The 22,489-nt window shown below is 37.8% G+C and overlaps 1 protein-coding gene across 1 annotated transcript in view; it reads right to left on the minus strand.

The window, feature by feature from the left end:
* Nucleotides 1-781: 781 nt before the first annotated feature.
* The window catches only part of SLC25A16 (solute carrier family 25 member 16), a 28,267-nt gene continuing 6,559 nt past the window's right edge, over nt 782-22,489 (minus strand). The window contains exons 2-7 of the mRNA XM_036265325.1: nt 18,810-18,873; nt 12,890-13,011; nt 12,040-12,106; nt 6,046-6,208; nt 2,549-2,617; nt 782-1,144 (exon numbers count right to left, since the gene is read on the minus strand). Coding sequence (XP_036121218.1) covers nt 988-1,144; nt 2,549-2,617; nt 6,046-6,208; nt 12,040-12,106; nt 12,890-13,011; nt 18,810-18,828 — 597 coding nt within the window. The 5' untranslated portion in view covers nt 18,829-18,873 and the 3' untranslated portion in view covers nt 782-987. The remainder of the gene's footprint in view (nt 1,145-2,548; nt 2,618-6,045; nt 6,209-12,039; nt 12,107-12,889; nt 13,012-18,809; nt 18,874-22,489) is intronic.

Here is a 22,489-nt window from a genome sequence, read left to right on the forward strand (position 1 = left end):
TTTATTTTTTGTGGTATGTGCCCCTAGTGGGAACCGAACCCGGAAATCTCTGGCCCACAGGCCGACGCTCAACTGCTGAGCCAAACTGTCCAGGGCTATTTTGTTTTTTTAAATGAAGAGGAAAAGTGTTTGTCCTTTTATCCAGTGGAGCAGAATTTTAAGAAAAGAAATAAGAATAATATTTCAATGGTGGTTTTTAAGCTACGGTTTATATAATTTTAAAGTTCAGTTCTCATAAATCTGCTGCAAAGACTTTGTTATAATAACCAATGTCAGAGTCTTTAAAAATCATGATTACAATTAAAAGCTTGGAACAGCATGATAAAGCTAATGGCAACCTCCTGAATCCCATTTTAAGTTAGTTCTACTTCCAAATACCACTTTTAAGTGATTTCAAATAACCTAACTGAGTAGCCAGCATCAGCTTAGGAATTTTTTCAGTGTTCTATGGTGTAACTTTTGGCATCAAAAGGTATAGAGAGGCCTGGCCGGTTTGGCTCAGCGGTTGGAGCATTGGCCTGCAGACCAGAGAGTCCCAGGTTCGGTTCCCCCTTAGGGGCATATACCAAAAAAAAAAAAAAAGGTACAGAGAGCACTTTTGATTTGTGATAAATAAAAAAATCAAGTACTATCCCTGGACGGTTTAGCTCAGCGTTTAGAGCGTCGGCCCGCGAACCAGGGGCACGTACATTGGTTGCATTTTGTCCCTGGCACCAGTTGGGGTCGTGGGTGGCAGACACTTGATGGGTCTGTCTCACATCGATGTTTCTCTGTCTGTCTTCCTCCCTCACTCCCTCCTGCTCTATCTGAAGATAAATGCAAAACAGTGTCCTCGAGTGAGGATAAAAAAAAAATCAAGTACTAAAATACCAGTGGTTCCTGTGACAGGGTAAATATCCCCCTTCAAGTAATATTCTCCCCCAAATTAAAGTAACATTTTATTTCCCCTTCTGAGGATTTAATAAGGAAAGGAAATCATAAATTTGTTCAGTTGAGGTGAAAAAACTGCTTCATAAGTTCATATGTGGTAAAAGCCACTGCTTGAGAGGGAATGCAGCGAATGTAGTTCAGAGATAAACCACGATATAATCCTTTCCTGATTCCATGGTGTCCATAGACATACTTCAGAGTCTCCCACATGGTACTGAAAGATAATGATTAAATGATGACATCTTTAGGCCCACTCATGAAGACACAATTTTAAGATCCATAATAGCATTATTAAAAGAAGCTAAAATGCCATCTTCAATAGTGTTTGGAAGGCAAGTACTAAAACAAGCTAAAAATTCAAAATAAAATAGCAATTAATTCCAAACTAGTACAAGCATTGAATTGCCAGGCTCATTAATAACATATACTTGCCCTGGCCAGTTTGGTTCAGCAGTTAGAGCATTGGCCTGCGATCCAGAGAGACCTGGGTTCGATTCCCGCTAAGGGCATGCACCTCGGTTGCAGTTTGTCCCCAGCCCTGGTTGGGTCGTGAGGATGGCAGCCACTCGATGTGTCCCTTTCATGTCGATGTTTCTCTCTCTTTCTCTCTCCCCCTCCCACTCTATCTGAACGAAAAATGGAAAAAAATGTCCTCAGGTGAAGATAAAAAAAATAAATAAATAACATATATTTTGTTTATCTGTGTCTGTGACATTTACTAGCAGCACTAACACTATTCCATAACAATACCTGAAATATCGATGTAGTCTTTTTAAAGGATGTAAGAACAGTTGTCCTTTAAGTTTTCATTTCAACTCCAGTTCTATACTACAATTAGCACGTGATTATAGAAGTAAAGCTTGAAAGACTGTCAGATTTCAGCAATAAAGACTTTCTTGTTTTATTTATTTATTTATTTTTTATCCTCACCGGAGGACATTTTCCCATTTTTTGTTCAGATAGAGTGGGAGGGAAAGAGAGGGAGAGAGAGAAAGAGAGAAACATCGACGTGAAAGGAACACATCGAGTGGCTGCCTCCCTCATGACCCTACCAGGGCCAGGGACTGAACCACAGCCCAGGTACGTGCCCCTTGACCAGAATCAAACTTGTGACTCATTGGTCTGCAGGCCAATGCTCCAACTGCTGAGCCAAACCAGCCAGGACTAAAGTGGAAAAAAAATTTTTTTTATTCCTCACTTGAGGATATTTTTCCATTCATCATCAGATAGAGTGGGAGGAAGGAGAGAGAGAGAGAGACAGAGAGCAACATGGAGGTGATAGAGCTACATCGACTGGTTGCCTACTGCAGGACCCAACCAGGGCCAGGGACAAACTGCAACCGAGGTATGAAGTACGTACCCTTGACCAGAATCAAATCTGTGACTCATTGGTCTGCGGGCTGACGCTCTAACCACTGAGCTAAACCGGCCAGGGCTAAAGTGAAATTTTAAATAAGAGGATTGGGACCCGGTTTAAAACCTTATAAGGTAATCAAATTGAACTATGGGAGATAAAACATAAGTTTTAGATTATTGGTGAGACACAGTCCTATCTCCCTACTTACTTTAAACATTACATTTCCTAAAGAAAATTAACAATGACAAATGGGTAACTTACAGGCACTTTTCAAATTCTGGAAGAACAGTTCCTAATTGCATGCGCCTGCGAGTTACATCAAATGGGTAGCTAAAAGAAAAAACAGGAAAGACTTAATGATTTTTAGTTCTCTGCTCAACAATTATTGAATAGTAAACCCTATATATGCTTTAATACTTGTTTCAAGCTCTTTAATCTTTATATTAACTACTCCATTTTCTTCAAATCTCTGCAATAGTTCTTTAAAATCACAACAGTTGGTTAGTAAACTGACTTTTTTATGTGCTCTAAACAAATCATTGTGAACTTTTAATATATTGAGTGCTTTCATTTTGATAACTGGATCTCCATTTGATATTTGTATAAGTCATTTGCAGTCTGAACATTTTTTTAGTGCCAGATCCTGACATATCATGGAAAGTTAATTTTCTTTGCATTTTAAAATATCTGGATCATGAAGAAACCGTGATGAAAATAAATTAAAACTGGAAAAAAAAAAATCTATATGTGCTAGGAAATGTGTTCCTATTCTCTTACTGTTTTGTCTAATCTGGGAGTCAGAATATAGACATATGAATAAAATTAAGTAACAATACAGAGGTCTCCTGGTTTTTGTTTATGCAGTTCCCTCAGGTTAGATGGTTCTTCTCTCCCATCACAATATCAAGTTTTATTCATTCCTCATGGCCAAATTAAATGCCACTTCTGCCCTGGACAGTTTGGCTCAGCGGTTGGAGTGTCGGCCTGCAGGCCAGAGAGTCCCGGGTTTGGTACCTGCTAGGGGCATGTACAAAAAAAGAAAATAAAAAGCCGCTTCTTCTTCTTTTTCTGTTGTTGTTGGTTTTTTTTGGGGGGGTGGTTTTGGTACTAGCCCCTAGCGGGAATCGAACCTGGGACTCTCTCGTCTACAGGCTGATGCTCCAACCACTGAACCAAACTGGCCAGGGCTAAATGCCACTTCTTGAAGAAACAAACTGGGTGCTTTTCACAGTTGTAACCCTAAGACAGGGCTTCTCATTTTTGGCCCTACTGACATTTGGGTTGGATACCTCTCAATAGTGGAGGGCTGTCCTGTGCATTATAGGATGTTCAGGGGCATCCCTGGCTTCCACCCACTAGATGCCAACAGCACACCCCCAGTTGTAACAACCAAAAATGTCTCCAGACATTAATAAGTGTTCACTGGAGTCAAAATCATCCCAGGTGATAACTAGTACTTTAAGAATAGTCACCAAGTCCCCCTGTATACAGTAGACCAACCAAAAAAATTCTAAGGGCTAAAAGTAACAATATAATTACATTTAGAGGACAGGGAAAATTATGTGTAAAGATTGAAATAAAATATGCAAAAGTAATCTCTTTTTGGAGTAGGGTCCCAGGTGATTTTTTAAAAATTACTTTTATTTTGCTAATATTGACTACTTATGTCAGGTTCTGTGCTAAACAATTAATGTGCATTATCTCATTCCATCTTCACAACAATTGAAATGAAGTAGGTAGGTACTGTTATCTCAACCTTAATGTAAGAAAATTGAGTCTTTGAGACCTCTCCAGTATCACAAAGCTGCTTTCCACTTTCCTACTCAAACCTCTCCAAAGTATCTAATTATACATAAGTGATACATGACAAAAATACTTACATACTTTTATATACATTTAAATTTATTATGAAGTAGTCACAATTAAAAAGCAAACACAAAACATGTACCAAACAGCTCAAAAAATAATATTACCAATAGTTGAAATTCCCTATGTACTTCAATAGCATCTCTAGAAATTATTTTAATGGGGTTTGGGGAGAGGTAAAAACTTCATGAGAATAAAGGAACCAAAATCTCAACCTGAAGGATTCAGTTTCCAAGCAGGCAAAGATGTATGTGGATAGAAGAAATTGATTAGTATAAAAGAGAGAATGTAAGAAGACAAGGTATAAGGATCAGAACTAGGGAAATAACATTAAGAAAGAAAATAGCACTGTAGGCAATGTTCTGAAGTAAAACATGATAAGATTAAGTGACTATATGAATATGTAAAATGTGGAGAATGATTTCAAAGTATTACTAGGACCAGAAGATTAATGTTTAATCAATAACAAATAGGAAAGTTGGAAACTGAGGATTGTCACGAAGAGGAAAGAAAGGAATTTCTGAACCACAGCGTTGGCACTGATTGCAGAAGTTCAAGTAGAAACATCCCAGAGAAGTAACAGTGAGTCAATCATGGAGATGTAAACAAAACTTGTTATCTGTAGACAAGTGACCATTGAAACCATAAAAACAGAGGAGCTATTCTAGATATTTAAGGGGAGAGCAAAGGTCTAAAGTATGGTTGGCTCAGAAAAACTACATTAAAAAAGTCTGGCTGAGCCTTTAAAACTTGGCACCAATAGGTAGGAAGAGGAGGATGAATCAGAGACGTACCAGAAAAGGGTAGATTAGGGAGCATAATTACGAAGAGAGGGCAATGTTATAAAAATCAAGGCACTAGAACAATTGAAAGGAGGGTAAAAGACTTGAGAAGGAGCCACTGAATCTGTTAAGAATTAATGGGTATAAAATATAGTTTAAAAAGAGAAGTGGGAAAGAGAAGACAGATTTTAAGGATCTAAGTTAGAAGTGAATAATAAAGAAAAAGGGCAGTAAAACCAAGAAGAGAATCAAAATAGGCAGAGGTGGTCATGTCTCTGCAAATGAACAAGGTCCACAGCCAGGTTTCCACAAGTAAACCACAGCCCCATCTTCTTTACCCTTAATCTAGTATGCTCTCTCACACACAAGTATACCAAATTTGCTTTCACAAAGGTAATAGTTGCAGAATCCAGTGAATACCTTACTTTCCAGTACTTATCTTACCCTGACTTTTCTTTTTCCTTTGGATCCTCTTTTTTGAGCCTGTGACACTACTACTTCCTGTTTTATAGGACACTCCTTAGTCACAGAAAGCTTTTCTTCCTATTCCAGCTTCTTTTTATCTCATCTATTTAATCTCTCTTGGTCTAGAGAAATTCTCTGAAGCCACCTTTCCAATTACAATATAGTAATACCATTATGTTTCCACTGGAACTTGAGAGTATAGGCTCCTTGAGGCTGTAACTGTTTTTCCATCAGTGAGTCTCCCAATGCCTTGTACACTGACAAGCAGGCCTTCAAGATTTTAGTGCAACAGAAGTTGTGCCTCCTTATGCACACAAACACACAAATGGCTCAAATTTCAGAAACTTAATATAAGCAAATTCTTGAGAAAATATGGATGAAGACTATACTTAGTGTTTTTTCCTACTTTTCTTTCAATTAATCCACAGGAAATTGGGTAGATTAAAACTAATTTGGTCAATTTGGCACTAAATTATTTATAATACGCTAAAAGTGCAGGCATATCTGGAAAAAAATGTATTAAATACTTATATTTTGCAAGGAATCCTGTGTTTTAATAATTTCTTGGAAAAATGATTAATCAATGCTGAAAATCAGGTTTGGGTACCTGTAATTTGACTGAATTAAGTTGATGAAGAAACTTACGATATTGTCTGTGCTATTGCTCCAGCAACACCACCACAAAGTAAGTTAATGTGAGTTTTCAAAACTAAGACATTAGGATTGTCTGATGAAGGTCTGCCAAGAAGGGTAGGAGCATGGGAAAGCCCAACACTCTTTAAGGTACCAAAAGTAAAAAATGAAACACCTGAAAAACAAAATATAAATTCACCACGATGCTTAACAGAACATGAGCTATGAAAAGACACCATTCTTACAAAATAACCAATTAACTCAAGGACCTAATTATGCATTTCCTATTTCCTAACATTTGGCTTCAACTAAGATAAAGAAATTATTAATGTCTATAGCTAACCTAAAGACAACAAAATTACCTACAAAAGATTAAGCATTAGTTTTCACACACTAATATATACTTCAGTTCACTGAATAAACACAGTAGTGAGTATAATGCCTCCTTATATAGGAATGAAATTAAACTATTTTCCAAGATTTTGCATGAATAAATATTAAATTCATGATTAACTACAATATGACAATTTCTATTTATAATAACAATATTGATGATAATGCAAGATAGAGGCAAAAACTTCAGAAGTGACAAAGCTTGTTATTTTAACTCAGTTATCTAATTTTTCTTCAAGGAAGAGTTGTGACCATGAGAGAAATGTTCATATTGGCTACCAAGACACGTGAAATCTGATAAATATTGAATTAAGTTATTGGTAATATTAAGTCGGTATTGCTGAAACTTTAATGATTTTATAATATACTTTTTTTCTTTATTGATTCTAAAAAGAGAGGAAGGGAGAGGGAGAGAGAGAGAGAGAGAAACATCAATGAGAGAGAACATCGACTGGCTGCCTCCTGCATGCCCCCCACTCGGGATTGGGCCCACAACCTGGGCATGTGCCCTGACTAGGAATCAAACTGGCGACCTCCTGGTGCACGGGTCGATGTGCAACCACTGAGCCACGCAGGCCGGGCTGCAGGTATTCTTTACACAAAATTCTTTTATTTTATAGTATTTTTAAATGATATATAATTTTGGAATATTTATACACTTTTATATTTGGAAAATATATTCTAAGGATTTCATCTAAATACAGAAAATGCTCATAACCAGAAGTCCACAGCAAATTAAACATAAGTAAAAAAAAAAAAAAAAAAAATAGAACTATCTAAATGATGTGGAATCCTATTTAGTGAAATATGACACAATTAATAAAAATGATATTTGTGCCCTGGCTGGTTTGGCTCAGCAGTTAGAGCACTGGCCCATGGACCAAAGAGTTGTAGGTTCGATTCTGGTCAAGGGGACATACCTCAGTATTGGTTCAGTCCCGGTCCTGGTAGGGTCACGGGAGGAGACAACCAGTCGATGTATCTCTCTCACATCAATGTTTCTCTCTTTCTCCCTCCCTTCCTCCTCCAGTGAAGATTTAAAAAAAAAAAAAGATGATATTTGTGAAGAGTTTTCAAAAATATAAAAAATACTTGGAGCGCCCTGGCCGGTTTGGCTCAGCGGTTAGAGCGCCGGCCTGCGGTCCGGAGACACCCGGGTTCGGTTCCGCTAAGGGCACGTACTTCGGTTGCAGTTTGTCCCCGGCCCTGGTTGGTCGTGCGGGTGGCAGCCACTCGATGTGTTCCTTTCACATCGATGTTTCTCTCTCTCTCTCTGTTCCTCTCTCTCCCTCCCACTCTACCTGAACAACAAAAAAAAATGGAAAAATGTCCTCGGGTGAGGATAAAAAAAAACCAAAAAACTTGGAAAATGAAGAAGAAATAGCCCTGGCCGGTTTGGCTCAGTGGTTGGAGCGTCGGCCTGCGGTACAGAGAGACCCGGGTTCGGTTCCCGCTAAGGGCACGTACCTCAGTTGCAGTTTGTCCCCAGCCCTGGTTGGTCATGCGGGTGGCAGCCACTCGATGTGTCCCTTCACGTTGATGTTTCTCTCTCTCTCTCTCTCTCCCGCTCTATCTGAACAAAAAATGGAAAAATGTCCTCGGGTGAGGATAAAAAAAAAAAGAAGAAGAAGAAGAAATAATATTTTATACATATATGATAACTATGTAAAAATATTTTTTATTTCATATATTTTTTTATCCTCACCCAAGGACATTTTTGCATTTATCTTGAGATAGAGCGGGAGAGAGAGAGGGAGGAAGAGAGAGAAACATTGATGTGAGAGAGACACATCAAGTGGCTGCCACCCACACAACCCCAACAGGAGCGAAGACAAACCTCAACTGAGGTACGTGCCCTTAGCAGGAACCCAACCTGGGCCTCTCTGGTCCATGGGCCAACACTCCAACCACTGAGCCAAACTGGCCAGAGTTAAAAATATATTTTAAAAACTGAAAACAAAAATAAAAAATACAAAGAGGAGAAAATATAGCAAAAAACTAAAGAGTTATGCTTCCAGCATAAAAGGCAATATAGGTATTATAAAGGACTTTGTCATTACAGAACAACTACATTCATTGCTGGGTTTACAAAAAGTATGAATCCCCAGAACCACCACCTCCCAAAAATATAAGCTGGGGCCTATTTGGGAGGTGTGGGCTCATGAGAGTGGTGTGATAAGTACATATTAATGACAATAGCAGCAGAGCCATTGAGATGGATCCTGCCATTGGTCCTACTGAAAAAGGAATCACTGAGTCTGAAACTCAGAGATTAAGATAAAGTAATAAGCTCATTATTAAAGACCACCAAGCACAGGAAGAGGCAAATAAATGTGTATATTTATAAAGACTAAAGGGCGGGGGGTGGAATGGCCAATATGGCTCAGTTGGTTGGGAGTTGTCCCATGCACCAAAAGGTTGCTGGTTCGATACCTGGTCAGGGCACATGCTCAGGTTGCAGGCTCAATCCCTGGTAGGGGCATGCAGGAGGCAGCTGATCCATATCTTGCTCTCACATGAATGTTTCTCTCTCTCCGTCTGCCTTCCTCTCTCTCTAAAAATAAAATCTTTTAAATCTTTAAATAAATAAATAAATTCAGGAAGGTTAAAAACAAAGAGTAAGGGGATAAGGGTTCAGAAAAACAAGCAAGCAAGATAAGAAAGGAATTAAAAAAGAAAAGCAACACAGAAATCAAATAGCAAGATATAGAAACAAGTCCAAATATATCAATAATCACAATAACTATTAAGTGGACTAATTGGCAAAAAATAATTTACAGACTAGATTAAATAAAATACCCAGCTATATGATGACTACAAAAAAAAAATACCAAAAACATAAAGATATGAAAAAGTAGAAAGTAAAAAGGATGAAAAAAAGATATACCAGCCTTGGCTGGTTTGGCTCAGCAGTTAGAGCATCGGCCTGCGGTCCAGAGAGACCCGGGTTCGGTTTCCGCTAAGGGCACGTACCTCAGTTGCAGTTTGTCCCTGGCTCTGGTTGGGTCATGCAGTTGGCAACCACTCGATGTGTCCCTTTCACATCGATGTTTCTCTCTCTCTCTCCCTCCCACTCTATCTGAACAAAAAATGGAAAAATGTCCTCGGGTAAGGATAAAAAATAAATAAATAAATAATTAAAAAAAAAAAAAAGATATACCAGGTAAATATTAACTTGGATAGGACCAAAAAATAATTATGAGATGCGCAGGAATTTGAACAATGACTAGGTGATACTCAGAATTTTTTTAAAGTTTCAAATGGTATGAGGTCATGCTTTATAAAAAGCTTAAAGAGTTGAATACAGATATATTGTGGATGAAATAAAGTGGTTTTGCTTTAAAACAATTTGAGATGAAGGTGGAGGGGATAATTAGAGGTTACATAAAGTAAGACTGGTCATGAGTTGATCAGTTTTGAAGCTAGGTGATAGATACATGGTGCTGCATTATACTGTTGTCTACTTCTGCATATGTTTTAAAATGTCCAAATTTTAAGTAAAAACAAATAAAATAACAAACTCTTTAGATGCAGCTAAAGCAATATTTAGGAGAAAAATGCTTACATTAGGGGAAGAAAAAGACTAAAGGTTGAAAGTTAATGAGGTAAGCATCCAACTGAAGAATAAACCCAGAGAAAGAAGGGGATAATTAAGGCATAAATAAAAATCAATGAAATGGAAAACAAAGGTAGACTAAAGAAGAGGAAATATAAACAAAACTGAAAAGGGGAACTAACCATAGATAGAGCAGATGTAAAATATTATGAAAAAATAAGGAAAACCCTGCCTAGGCAGCTCAATTGGTTACAGCAACATCCTGATACACCAGTGGTTCTCAACCTTCCTAATGCCCCGACCCTTTAATACAGTTCCTCATGTTGTGGTGACTCCCAACCATAAAATTATTTTCGTTGCTACTTCATAACTGTAATTTTGCTACTGCTATGAATCGCCATCAGAAATATGTGTTTTCTGATGGTCTTAGACGACCCCTGTGAAAGGGTTGTTTGACCCCCAAAGGGGTTACGACCCACAGGTTGAGAACTGCTGCGATACACCAATGTTGTGAGTTAGATCCTAGTCAGGGCACATACAAGAATTAACCGATGAATGCATAAATAAGTGGAACAACAAAATCAATGTTTCTTTTTTTCTCTTTCTCTTTGTCTCTCTCTCTCCCTTCATCTCTCCCTTTCTATAAATAAAAAGAAAAATCTTTTAACAAAAATTAAAAACTAGCAGAAAACAGTCAAGTTCAAAATGGTAAAGAAAGGTGTGAATTACCAAAAATGACTCACAAAAACTTTTACAACCCTACAATAATTCAAGATATCAAACTGTACTTAATCATCCCATAATTAAAACTTTCAAGAAACAGGTAATTCTAATCATTTTATATGGATTCTTCCTGAGGATGGAAAATGAAGAAATATTCTTTAACTCATTCTATGAGACCTTGAGGATATTACAAGAAAAGAAAATTACAAAGTAATCTCACTTATAAATATAGATGGAAAACTTATAAAATTGAATCCAACAGGATATAAAAAGATCACTAGCCCTGGCTGGTTTGGCTCAGTGGTTGGAGCATCGGCCTGTGGACCAGAGAATCCCGGGTTCGGTTTCCGCTAGCGGCAGGTACAAAAAAAAAAAGATCACTGTACCACAATCAGTTTGGGTTGACATTAAAACACTGATTAATGTCATTAACCATATTAATAGATTAAAGGAGAAAACTATATGATTACCTTACTATATGCAAAAAAGGGCATCTGATAAAATTCGACACCAATTCAGGTAAAAATTCTTATAAAACTTATTCAACCTGATAATTGGTACACACTAAACATTATGCTAAATAACTATTAGAAATATTCCCTTTAAAATCAATAGCGAGCCAAAATGGCTAGAATCATGACTTTTATTCACTGCTGCACTATAGGTCCTTAGCTAGTATAGTAAGATCAGACAAACATAAATAAATTTTTAAAAAGTAAGAATAAGAATGAAGTAAGAAAAATAATCTTATTTGCAGAAGATGCGACTGGCCACACAGAAAACCCAAAACATCTGCAAGTAACATGGTGGGTGGCTATACTATTGACAAGTAAGATAACAAATTATAAGATCATATAAAAATTAAATCAAGCAATAAGCCTAAAATGTAATTTTCTAAAAGATACAACAAAGCTTATAAGGTATCTATGACTAGATCTAGCAAAAATGTCCAAAAACTGTATGAAATTTCATTCAAAATCTCAAAAAGTATTCTTGTGCAACATCAAAATCTGACTCCAAAGTGTGTGAAACAGCAAAATATCTATAATCCTTACATTCCTGAAAATAAGAAACAGCATAAAGTCAAGAAACTTGCCCTACCTACTATAAAGACTTATTATAAAACTGCATTCTATTATTGTTTTAAGAACTAGCACTGAAGATCACTGGGGAAGGAGGAACTACTTAATAAATTGTGCTGAGTCAAATGGTTACCCTAAGGAGGAAAAAAAATAATTCTGACAGATCAGTGGCTTAAACATAAAATGCTAAACTTTAAAAATCATTCTTAGAATACAATAAAATACCAAGATTCTGCCAAATTTGAAACATACCTGCATATGGAGCCATTCCTAATATAGTAGGCATCAGGCCTCTGTAAAATCCAAGGAAACCGCCTTCCTTTTGAGTGAAGAAATAATATAAGATTACATTTCTCTCATGATCATAAACATCAAAGAACAAAAAGCATACATTATAGCCTGGCCTGGTAGCTCAGATGGTTAGAGCATCATCCCAATATGCCAAGGTTGTGGGTTCGATCACCAGTCAAGGCACATACAAGAAGCAACCAACGAATACATAAATCAGTGGAAAAACAAATCAATGTTTCTTTTTCTCTCTCTCTAAAAAAATCAGTAAGTAAAAAAAATTTTAAAGCATACATTATAATAAAAAATTTATTCTGGGACCCACCTTGAAACACAGATATGTTTTCATAATTATTATTATCAATAAAAGAATAATTATTTACACTTCCAGTCAAGATGGCAGTGTAGGTGAAAAAATCCCCTGTAACAGAAAGACTGAGCAACTTAAGATCCTAGAGCTGGTAAGTGCCAGAGCTGAGCTCCAAACTCATGTCTCACTGCTCCCAAAGCCTCATGCTTGGGGGTCCCAGAGTCTAGGAGAACCACTGAGTCACAGCCTAGAGCACAGCACTGCCCATTGCCTGCCTGCTCACACCGTGAGCCAGTGTTAAAAGGCAGAGGGGGACGACATGTTCTGGATTTGCAGAACTCTGCAAGTATATTAAACCTCACTGAACTGTACACTTTATTTATTTATTTTTGTAATAAATGATAAAGATTTAAAAAAGAAAAAAGAATAATTATTTAGATAAGATTCAAAATAGTTTCCTAAATATAACAGGACATGTTATAGATGAGAAAAGTAAATATGTACCTTTGCATAAATTGTTTTGAATGCATGAATAATTCCTGTGTAAGTGTGTTCCCCTTTCACCTGGAATGCTAGGCGTACTCTAACCATGTCAAGAGGGTAAGTACAGATAACTGCTGTCATACCTGAAAAGAAAAATAGAAACTTAAATGTACAAGAAGTTTGTAGGTTTTTTTTGTTTTTAATCCTCACCCGACAACAATTTTGCATGTATCTTCAAATAGAGAGGGAGGAAGAGAGGGGGGAAGAGAGAGAGAAACATCAATGTGAGAGAGACACATCGAGTGGCTGCCACCCACACAACTCCAACCAGGGCTGGGGACAAACTGCAACCCAGGTACATGTACCTAGCAGAAACCAAACCCGGGACACTTTGTTCCGCAGGCCGACGCTCTAACCGCTGAGCCAAACTGGCCAGGGCTACAAGAAGTTTTTTGACACATATATCTCTCTCCTATCATTACGTCACATCATATATGTCCTACATATGAAAGATATATGTCTATCTATCTATCTATCTATCTATCTATCTATCTATCTATCTATCTATCTATCTGTATATCTTATCATTTGTTGTGTTCTCAAATTACAGCAATGACGAAAACCCAATGAAATCAAAGGTGACATTGATACAATTTTATCATAATATCATAAGCTGAAAAATAACCTTGTAAGTAAAGGGTCAGTTTGCAAAATCTTTTCAAGTTCTTCCCACTGTGAAGATGTATTGTGAGCACCAAAATAGTACAGTATAAGTGGCTCATGAGTATTTTAAAATGTCTATTACTTGTCTATTCCAAGGTAAGATATCAGAAGGAAAAATGGACTATTTCCATAGCACTAGGCAAGATGACATGTCACAGGCTTAAGTCTGTGAACAGTACATGTGAGCAATACATGTTAGCTAATATAACTCACCAGCACCATCATACCAGTGTGAAATACTGAAATATTTCTGTACCATCTGGCAAATAACTGTTGCTCCAACTTCCCAAGATCTACCCTATAATGGCTCTTGTAGCTTTCTCTCCTCCCGGAACTGCCACTTCACCACCACCACATACCATCTCATGATTCAGCCACAAAAGAGTTAAATGGAGGCTTCAGAACCTTCCCTATTAGTTAGTACCTCTACAGTTGGGTTACTAAATATTTTTAATATTATTCTTGCTTATTTTTATTACTCACTGAACTTGAGTCACCTAGCTAGAATCAAGAAGAGCTAAATAGCCCTGGCCAGTTTGGCTCAGCAGTTAGAGCGTTGGTCTATGGACCAAAGAGTCACGGGTTTGATTCCGGTCAAGGGCACCTACCTCAGTTGCAGTTCTGTCCCAGTTCCAGTAAGGGTCATGCACGAGGCAACCAATCGATGTGTCTCTCTCACATGGATGTTTTTCTCTCTCCCTCTCGCCCCCTCTCCACTCTATCTGAAGATAAATGGAAAAAATCCTTGGGTGAGGATTAAAAACAAAACAAAACAAAACAAAAAGAAGAGCTAAATAAACATTGGATAAGGCAAAACTATGAACAAGGTTAAGTCAGGTGGAATAGCATAAATCAAGGTATAAAGGTGTAAGGCTGAAGAGCCCTTGGTTTCAGAGTCTAAGGTAGTATCTGGTAAGTTCCTAAGACCTGTCATCTAAGACCAAGCCTGTTGTCTCAACAATGAGGAAGATGAGTAAGGCGATAGTGTCTCGGTCTATCCAAAGATTGTTTTTATTACTGCCTTTAGGGTTTACCTACTCACATCTAACTGCATTCTTCTCCCCACCCTACAACACATGTAGGTAAACCTCAAGGGCTTTAGAACAACCAGAATGCTTAATTGTGCATATTGAATAAAAGGAGTCTATACACTCAGAAAGTACAAATAACCTAGCTGCTATAGCCACACATATCTCTCTGCTACTGCCGATACCCACAAAGGGATGGTACAGAATCGTGATTACAGAAACCTGACACCACCATGGAGTATGTCATACCATGACTAAAATAATAGCCAAAAAAGTTTTCTGAAATCCTACAAACCCTATGATAACCACTATAATTAAGATTTTGAACCCTGCTTGATTTGGTTCGGCAATTAGAGGAGCGGCCTCGGACTGACAGATCTCAGGTTCAAATCCCAGTCAAGGGCACGTACCTGGGTTGCAGTTTCCCTCCCCAGCCCCAGTCAGGGTCATATGGGAGGCAACCAATCAATATCTCTCTCTCACGTCTCTCTCTTTCTCTCTCTCTCAACTTCCATCCCTTTCTTCCACTCTATCTAAAAAAAAAGAATCAATTACCCTGGCCAGTTTGCCTCAGCAGTTGGAGCATCAGCCCAAGGACCAATGAATCACGGGTTCGATTCTGATCAAGAGTATGTATCTCAGTTGCAGTTCATCCCCGGCCCTGGTTGGGTTGTGCAGGAGGTAACCAGTTGATATATCTCTCTCACATCGATGAATCTCTCTCTCTCTCTCTCTTTCCCCCTACTCGGTCTAAAAATAAATGGAAAAATATCCTCAGGTGAGGATTAAAAAAAACAAAAAATAAAAACAAAATGAAATAATGGAAAAATAATCTCAAGTGAGAATATATTAAAAAAGGATTTTGATCTATCATCTTCCATATTGATTTATAACCTTGCAGGATTTTTCTATGAATATTTATATATGTATTTACGGTTTAAAAAGCAAAATATGATATATAATATGGAACACTCTTTTCCAATTTGCTATTTATTATGTAAACATCTTTCTTTCTTTGTTAATAAAAATCTACAGAAGGTATATTAGTAAATGTGTAGAATTCTCATACATGGATTTTTTTAAACCACTCTCCTACTGCTACACATTTAAATCACCTTTTGTTATAATAAACAAAGCTACAATGAACATCTGAACATCTTCGTTACTAAATATAATTTTTTTTTTTTATCCTCACCCGAGGACATTTTTCCATATTTTGTTCAGATAGAGTGGGAGGGAGAGAGAGAGAGAGAGAAACATCGACGTGAAAGGGACACATCGAGTGGTTGCCACCGCACAACCCAACCATGGCCGGGGACAAACTGCAACCGAGGTATGTGCCCTTAGCAGGATCTGAACCCGGGTCTCTCCAGACCGCAGGCCAATGCTCTAACCACTGAGCCAAACCGGCCAGGACTAATTTTTATATATACGTATATATGTATGTATGTGTGTATGTATATATATATATATATACTCTTAAATAAATTCACAGAACTTATTATATGATAGAGGTGCTTAAAATCAGGGAAAGAATGAATTACTGAGTAAATAATGTTGGCAAAATTAACCAGTTATTTAGAGAAAAAATTTTATTCAATCCCTATTTCATTCCTTATATAAAAATAAATATTAAAAAGATCAATATAAAAATTTTAATAAAAATGTTTTAGAAGAAAACATGATTAAATGTTTTATGTTAGAAAGGGAAAGATATTGCCCTGGCCGGTTTGGCTCAGCGGTTAGAGCGTCGGCCTGCGGTCCTGAGAGACCCGGGTTCGGTTCCCGCTGAGGGCGTGTACCTCGGTTGCAGTTTGTCCCTGGCCCTGGTTGGGTCGTGTGGGTGGCAGCCACTAGACGTGTCCCTTTCACATCGATGTTTCTCTCTCTCTCTCCCTCTCACACTCTATCTGAACAAAAAATAGAAAAAATGTCCTCGGGTGAGGATAAAAACAAAAAACAAAAAAACAAAAAAAACAAAAAAAAAAGAAAGGGAAAGGTATTTATAAACACAATACAAAATTTTGAAGCTGCAAAGAAAACGACGAACACTTTTGGCTGTTTAAATCTTCTATATGGGGGTAAAAACAACTTTTAGATGAATTTTCTAATAAATCACAAGCAAGGTCAATAGATAAATCTAAAACTGGGAAATAAAATATTAGAAATACTTGAAAACTCAAGGAAAAAGTAAGAGAAATACATATGGTCACTAAAAGTTTGAAAAGTTGATCAACCTTAATCATAATTAATGTCCAAGTATTCAACATTTGACAATATCCAGTATTGATATGGTTAAGTAGGGGGAAAGGCGATTGAAAGCATTATGGAGATTCATTTGCCAACGTCTATCAAAATTTAAATATACATTTCCTTGATAAAGCAATTTCTCTTCTGAAACTTTATCCTACAGACATAATCACACAAGTACAATGTGTTATTTGTGAAACAAAAACGGAAAATAGCCCTGGCCGGTTTGGCTCAGCGGTCAGAGCATCGGCCTGCAGTCCAGAGAGACCCGGGTTCGGTTCCCGCTAAGGGCATGTACTGCAGTTGGTTTGTCCACGGCCCTGGTTGGTCGTGCGGGTGGCGGCCACTCAATGCGTCCCTTTCACGTCGATGTTTCTCTCTCTCTCTTCCTCTCCCTCCCTCCCACTCTATCTGAACAAAAAAAAATGGAAAAGTGTCCTCGGGTAAGGATAAAAAATAAATAAATAAATAAACAAACAAACAAACTAAAAATGTTCCGATGTCAATCAACAAGAGGTTGATTAAATAAATCATGGTACATTCATACCTTAGAATATAACACAATTCTAAAAAAAAATCTATGTACTGCTATAGAAAGAATCTTGAGATAACTAAAAGTTCTTATCCTATAGAGTAGTATTATAAAAAATCATATATAAGAAACTATTGATAGTGATTGTTTCTAGGGAGTGAAACTATTTTCATTGTATAGTAGTAGGTATTACTATAAAAGTAATTTTTTTTTCTTATCCTCACCTGAGAACATTTTTCCATTTTTTGTTCAGACAGAGTGAGAGGGAGAGAGAGGAAGAGAGACAGAGAAACATGGACTTGAAAGGGACACATCGAGTGGCTGCCACCCACATGACCCAACCAGGAACGGAGACAAACTGCAACCGAGGTACATGCCCTTAGCGGGAACCAAACCCAGGTCTCTCTGGACTGCAGGCCGATGCTCTAACCGCTGAGCAAAACCAGCTAGGGCTAAAAGTAATTTTAAAAAATTTTTTAAAGAAACCTGGCTGGTGTGGCTCAGTGGATGAGCATCAACCCATGCACCAAGAGGTCGCCGGTTCGATTCCCAGTCAGGGCACATGCCCAGGTTGTGGGCTAATAGATGTTCTCTCTCATTGATGTTTCTGTCTCTCTCTCTCTCCCTTACTCTTTCTCTAAAATCAATAAAAAATAAATTTTTAATTTTAAATAAAAAATAAACATTTTCAGAAAGAGAATTATCAAAGGGAATGTGTATGTTTTTCATTTGTTGTAAGTGTAGGCTATTCCTTACCATCTCTTGTAAAATACTCTTTTAGAGATAAAATAAAAATGATTTCTGTACAGTCAGTGTTGCTCAGTGGTTGAGCTTCAACCCACGCACCAAGAGGTCACCAGTTCAATTCGATTCCCAGTCATGAAACGCCCAGGTTGTGAGCCAGATCCCCAGCTGGGGGCATGCAGGAGGCAGCCAATCTATATTCCCTCTCATTGATGTTTCTATCTCTTTCTCCCTCTCACCTCTCTAAAATCAATAAAGGAAAAAAAGTCAATGATTTCTTATATAATTGAATATGGAAAGATAACAAACGTGTATTATTTAATCAATGTCACACATATCACCTATACCAAATTAAGTACTTTTTTTTGTCCTCACCCGAGGACATTTTTACATTTATTTTCCAATAGAATGGGAAGGAAAGAAGGAGGAAGAGAGAGAGAAACATCGATGTGAGAGAGACACATCGACTGGCTGCCATCCACACAACCCCATGGGGGCAGGGACAAACTGCAACCGAGGTACGTGCCCTTAGCGGGAACTGAACCTGGAACTCTCTGGTGTGCAGGGCCGACGCTCTAACCTCTGAGCCAAACCAACTAGGGCCCAAATTAAGTATATTAATAGAAAATATATATCAGAAATAAAATATACCCACTCCTCTTACCTGCCATGGATCCAGCCATTAATCTGTGCACATGACCAGAAATTCCCAGCTTTGTAGTAATTAACTAGAAACCAAAAACAGCAAATTAAATAATTTATAAATGCTACCCATTTCACTGTTTAATAATAAAGATATTTCAAGAGTTACAGAACTAGTAAAAAGAAAATCAGTATTAAATGTGAGTGAAATGAGCATAATTTTATGAAGCTTGACAGTGTTTTATGACATTATAAAGAGGTCAGATACTTTCTCTATAGCCTCAGCTCTAATTCTGTACTTTTACCGAAGCAATCTAGCTTAGAATTACTGAATATACTACATATTAATGACCACAAATAAAGTGTGTATGGAAGTAATAGGAATAAAATGTTTCTATAGACATTGAAGTCTTCATATACTGATGGCATCCATTCTGTCTGACAGACTAGCTTAAAATGTTGTTCCCATCTCTACTGTTTACTTTTCATTATAACATACACCATGAGCCCTGGCCAGTGTAGCTTGGTTGGTTGGAGCATTGTCCCATACACCGAAAGGTAGTGGATTTGATTCCCGGTCAGGGCACATACCCAGGTTGTGAGTTCGATCCCTGGTAGAAGATACAGGAGGCAAATGATTGATGTCTCTCTCTCACATAGATGTCTCTCTCTCTCTCTCACCTCTGTTCCTCTCTCTAAAATATATATATATATATATATATATTTTTTTTTAATGAAATCATTAAAAAAAGATACACTGTAAAATTTAACATAGTTAACCCCTTTTTGTGTTAAGATGTTTGAGAGGATAAATATTTGGTCAGCTAGAAAAGAGAAACTTGATCAATGAATAAGATGGAAAAAGCTATTAACTTAGATCATTACTTATAGACTTTTACAATATGGTTTTTCTATTTCATTTAATAAGCAAATCCAAAGCCACAATGTTCCTCTCCTACAACTGAGACACAAAAAGCACATTAAAGAGCTATGAATGTTTTAATAATTTATTATTGTCTACTTGAAGGATACTTTGGCTCTTCTTCATAAGTGAGAATATAAATGATTTGCTCAAAAATGACTAACAATTTTACAATAGATAATTCCAAAACCAAGTTATATTTAAAATTGAAATTATCACAAGTCTTATTCCTTCAAAAAAGCATTAATTTACCCATTCATTCAAAGAAACTTTTTTTTTTTTTTTTTCAGATAGAACGGGAGGGAGAGAGGGAGCAAGAGAGAGAAACATCGATGTGAGAAAGACACACTGAATGGTTGCCACCCACACAACCCCAACCGGGGCTGGGGACAAACTGCAACCGAGGTATGTGCCCTTGGCGGTATGAACCCAACACTCTCTGGTCCGCGGGCCGACGCTTTAACCCCTGAGCCAAACCAGCCAGGGCCAAAGTAACTTTAAAGGCCAAGGCAAATGCCTTGTCAACTAAGTATGATACTTAAGGACACAAAAGAAGAAAACAAAATAAAAGTTCACCGTTTTATAATGCTCAAATGCCATAAACTGGATTGCACCATAGGGAAAGATTCGAATCATCATTGCACCATTCCCTTTATACAATCCAAGGTATCCCTCCTTTTGGGGAACAGCACGCAATGTAGAAAATACTCCTATTTTTAGAAAAAAAATATTATTAAAACAGAGAAAACTACCTAAATTCAAATTTTCAAGACAATCATAAAGATTACTAATGCCATCATTCATGATATAACTTTGAGAAATTACATGAATAGTAATTTCTGTATAAGTTAATACTACTTAAAATACATCACCTGTTCAAATTATATAAACATATGCATGTAGAAATATAAAACATATTAACAGCTACAAATTACAGTAAATTGTATTTGTAATTATCACAAATTTTTTTTTTTTTAATCCTCACTCGAGGACATTCTTACATTCATCTTCAGATAGAGCAGGAGGGAGAGAGGGAGGAAGAGAGAGAGAGAAACATTGATATGAGAGAGACACATCGACTGGTTGCCACACACACGACCCCAACTGGGGCCAAGGACAAACTGCAACCGAGGTACATGCCCCTAACAGGAAATGAACCCGGGTCTCTCTGATCCACAGCCCAACGCTCTAACCACTGGACCAAACCAGCCAGGGCATAATTATCACAGATTTTTTACTTTTTTTTAATATCCTCATCCAAGGACAATTTTGCATTCATCTTCAGATAGAGCGGGAGGGAGAGAGGGGGAAAGAGAGAAACATCGATGTGAGAGAGACACATCAACTGGTTGCCACCACATGACCCCAACCAGGGCCAGGGACAAACTGCAACCAAAGTATATGCCCTTAGCAGGAACCAAACCCAGGAATCTCTGGTCCGCAGGCCGACACTCTAACTGCTGAGACAAACCAGCCAGGGCTAATTATCACAAATTATATGAAACTATAGCACTCTAAACAATATTTACATAAATATATTTAAGGTCCACATATAATCAACTCTATCTGGAAGGATGAAGAAAGATTTCCCAGACTAACCGAGAGACATGTGTGTGTTTGTAACAATCTAAGGGTAATTAAATTTAGAAGATGATTACATAGCAGGGACAGGAAGGCTGATGATGATGCAGGGGATGTACAGAGGGGATATCAACGGTACTGATAATGTTTATTTTGAAGCTCTGTGTGGGTCCATGCATTTATTATATTATTCTTTGAAACTCTTTATCATAAACATTTTATGAAAAACCATTAGTAGAAGCAAAATAGATCTAATATTTAAATTTTTTAAATCTGTTTTTATTGATTTTTTTGAGAGAGAAATAGAAACATCTCTTGCCCTGGCCAGTTTGGCTCAGCGGTTAGAGCGTTGGCCTGCAGTCCAGAGAGACCCAGGTTCAATTCCCGTTGGGGGCACGTGCCTCAGTTGCAGTTTGTCCCCGGTCCTGGTTGGTCGTGTGGGTGGCGGCCACTCAATGTGTCCCTTTCATGTGGATGTTTCTCTCTCTCTCTCTTCCTCTCTCTCCCTCCCATTCTGTCTGAACAAAAAATGGAAAAATGTCCTCAAGTGAGGATAAAAAAAAAAAAAAAAAAAAAAGATCTCTGTGAGAGAAAAACATGGATCGACTGTCTCCTGCATGCCCCCTGCTGGGGATCGAGTCCACTACCCAGGCATGTGCCGTGATCGGGAGTCAAACCCGGACCTCTCAGTCCATGGGGTGACGCTCAATTCACTGAGCCAGATCAGCCCGGGGAAGATATAGTACTTTAAAAAAAGGAAACTGAAGAAACAAAGAGCAGGGGCGGGGAAATGGAGAAAACATGCACAATAGAAAAAAACATAAAATAAAAATGTGAATAAAAATCTGAATGACAAATTCCTCTATTAAAAGCCAAAGATTTTGCCAGGCCGGTGTGGCTCAGTGGCTCAACATTGACCCATGCACTAAGAGGTCACTGTTTCGATTCCCACTCAGGGCACATGCCTAGGTTGTGGGCCAGATCCCCAGTGGGGGCCATGCAGGAGGCGGCCAATTGATCTTCTCTCACATCAATATTTCTATCCCTCTCTCCCTCTCCCTTCCTCTCTCTCTAAAATCAATAAAGAAAAAGTATTTAAAAGCCAAAGATTCTGTCCAGTCTGTGCAGCTCCGTGGATTGGACTTCCTCCCGTGGACTGAGAAGTCCTGGTTTGATTTCCTGTTAGGGTACATGCCCAG

This window comes from Molossus molossus, unplaced genomic scaffold (genome assembly GCF_014108415.1).
Source record: "Molossus molossus isolate mMolMol1 unplaced genomic scaffold, mMolMol1.p scaffold_m16_p_17, whole genome shotgun sequence".
NCBI lineage: Eukaryota > Metazoa > Chordata > Mammalia > Chiroptera > Molossidae > Molossus > Molossus molossus.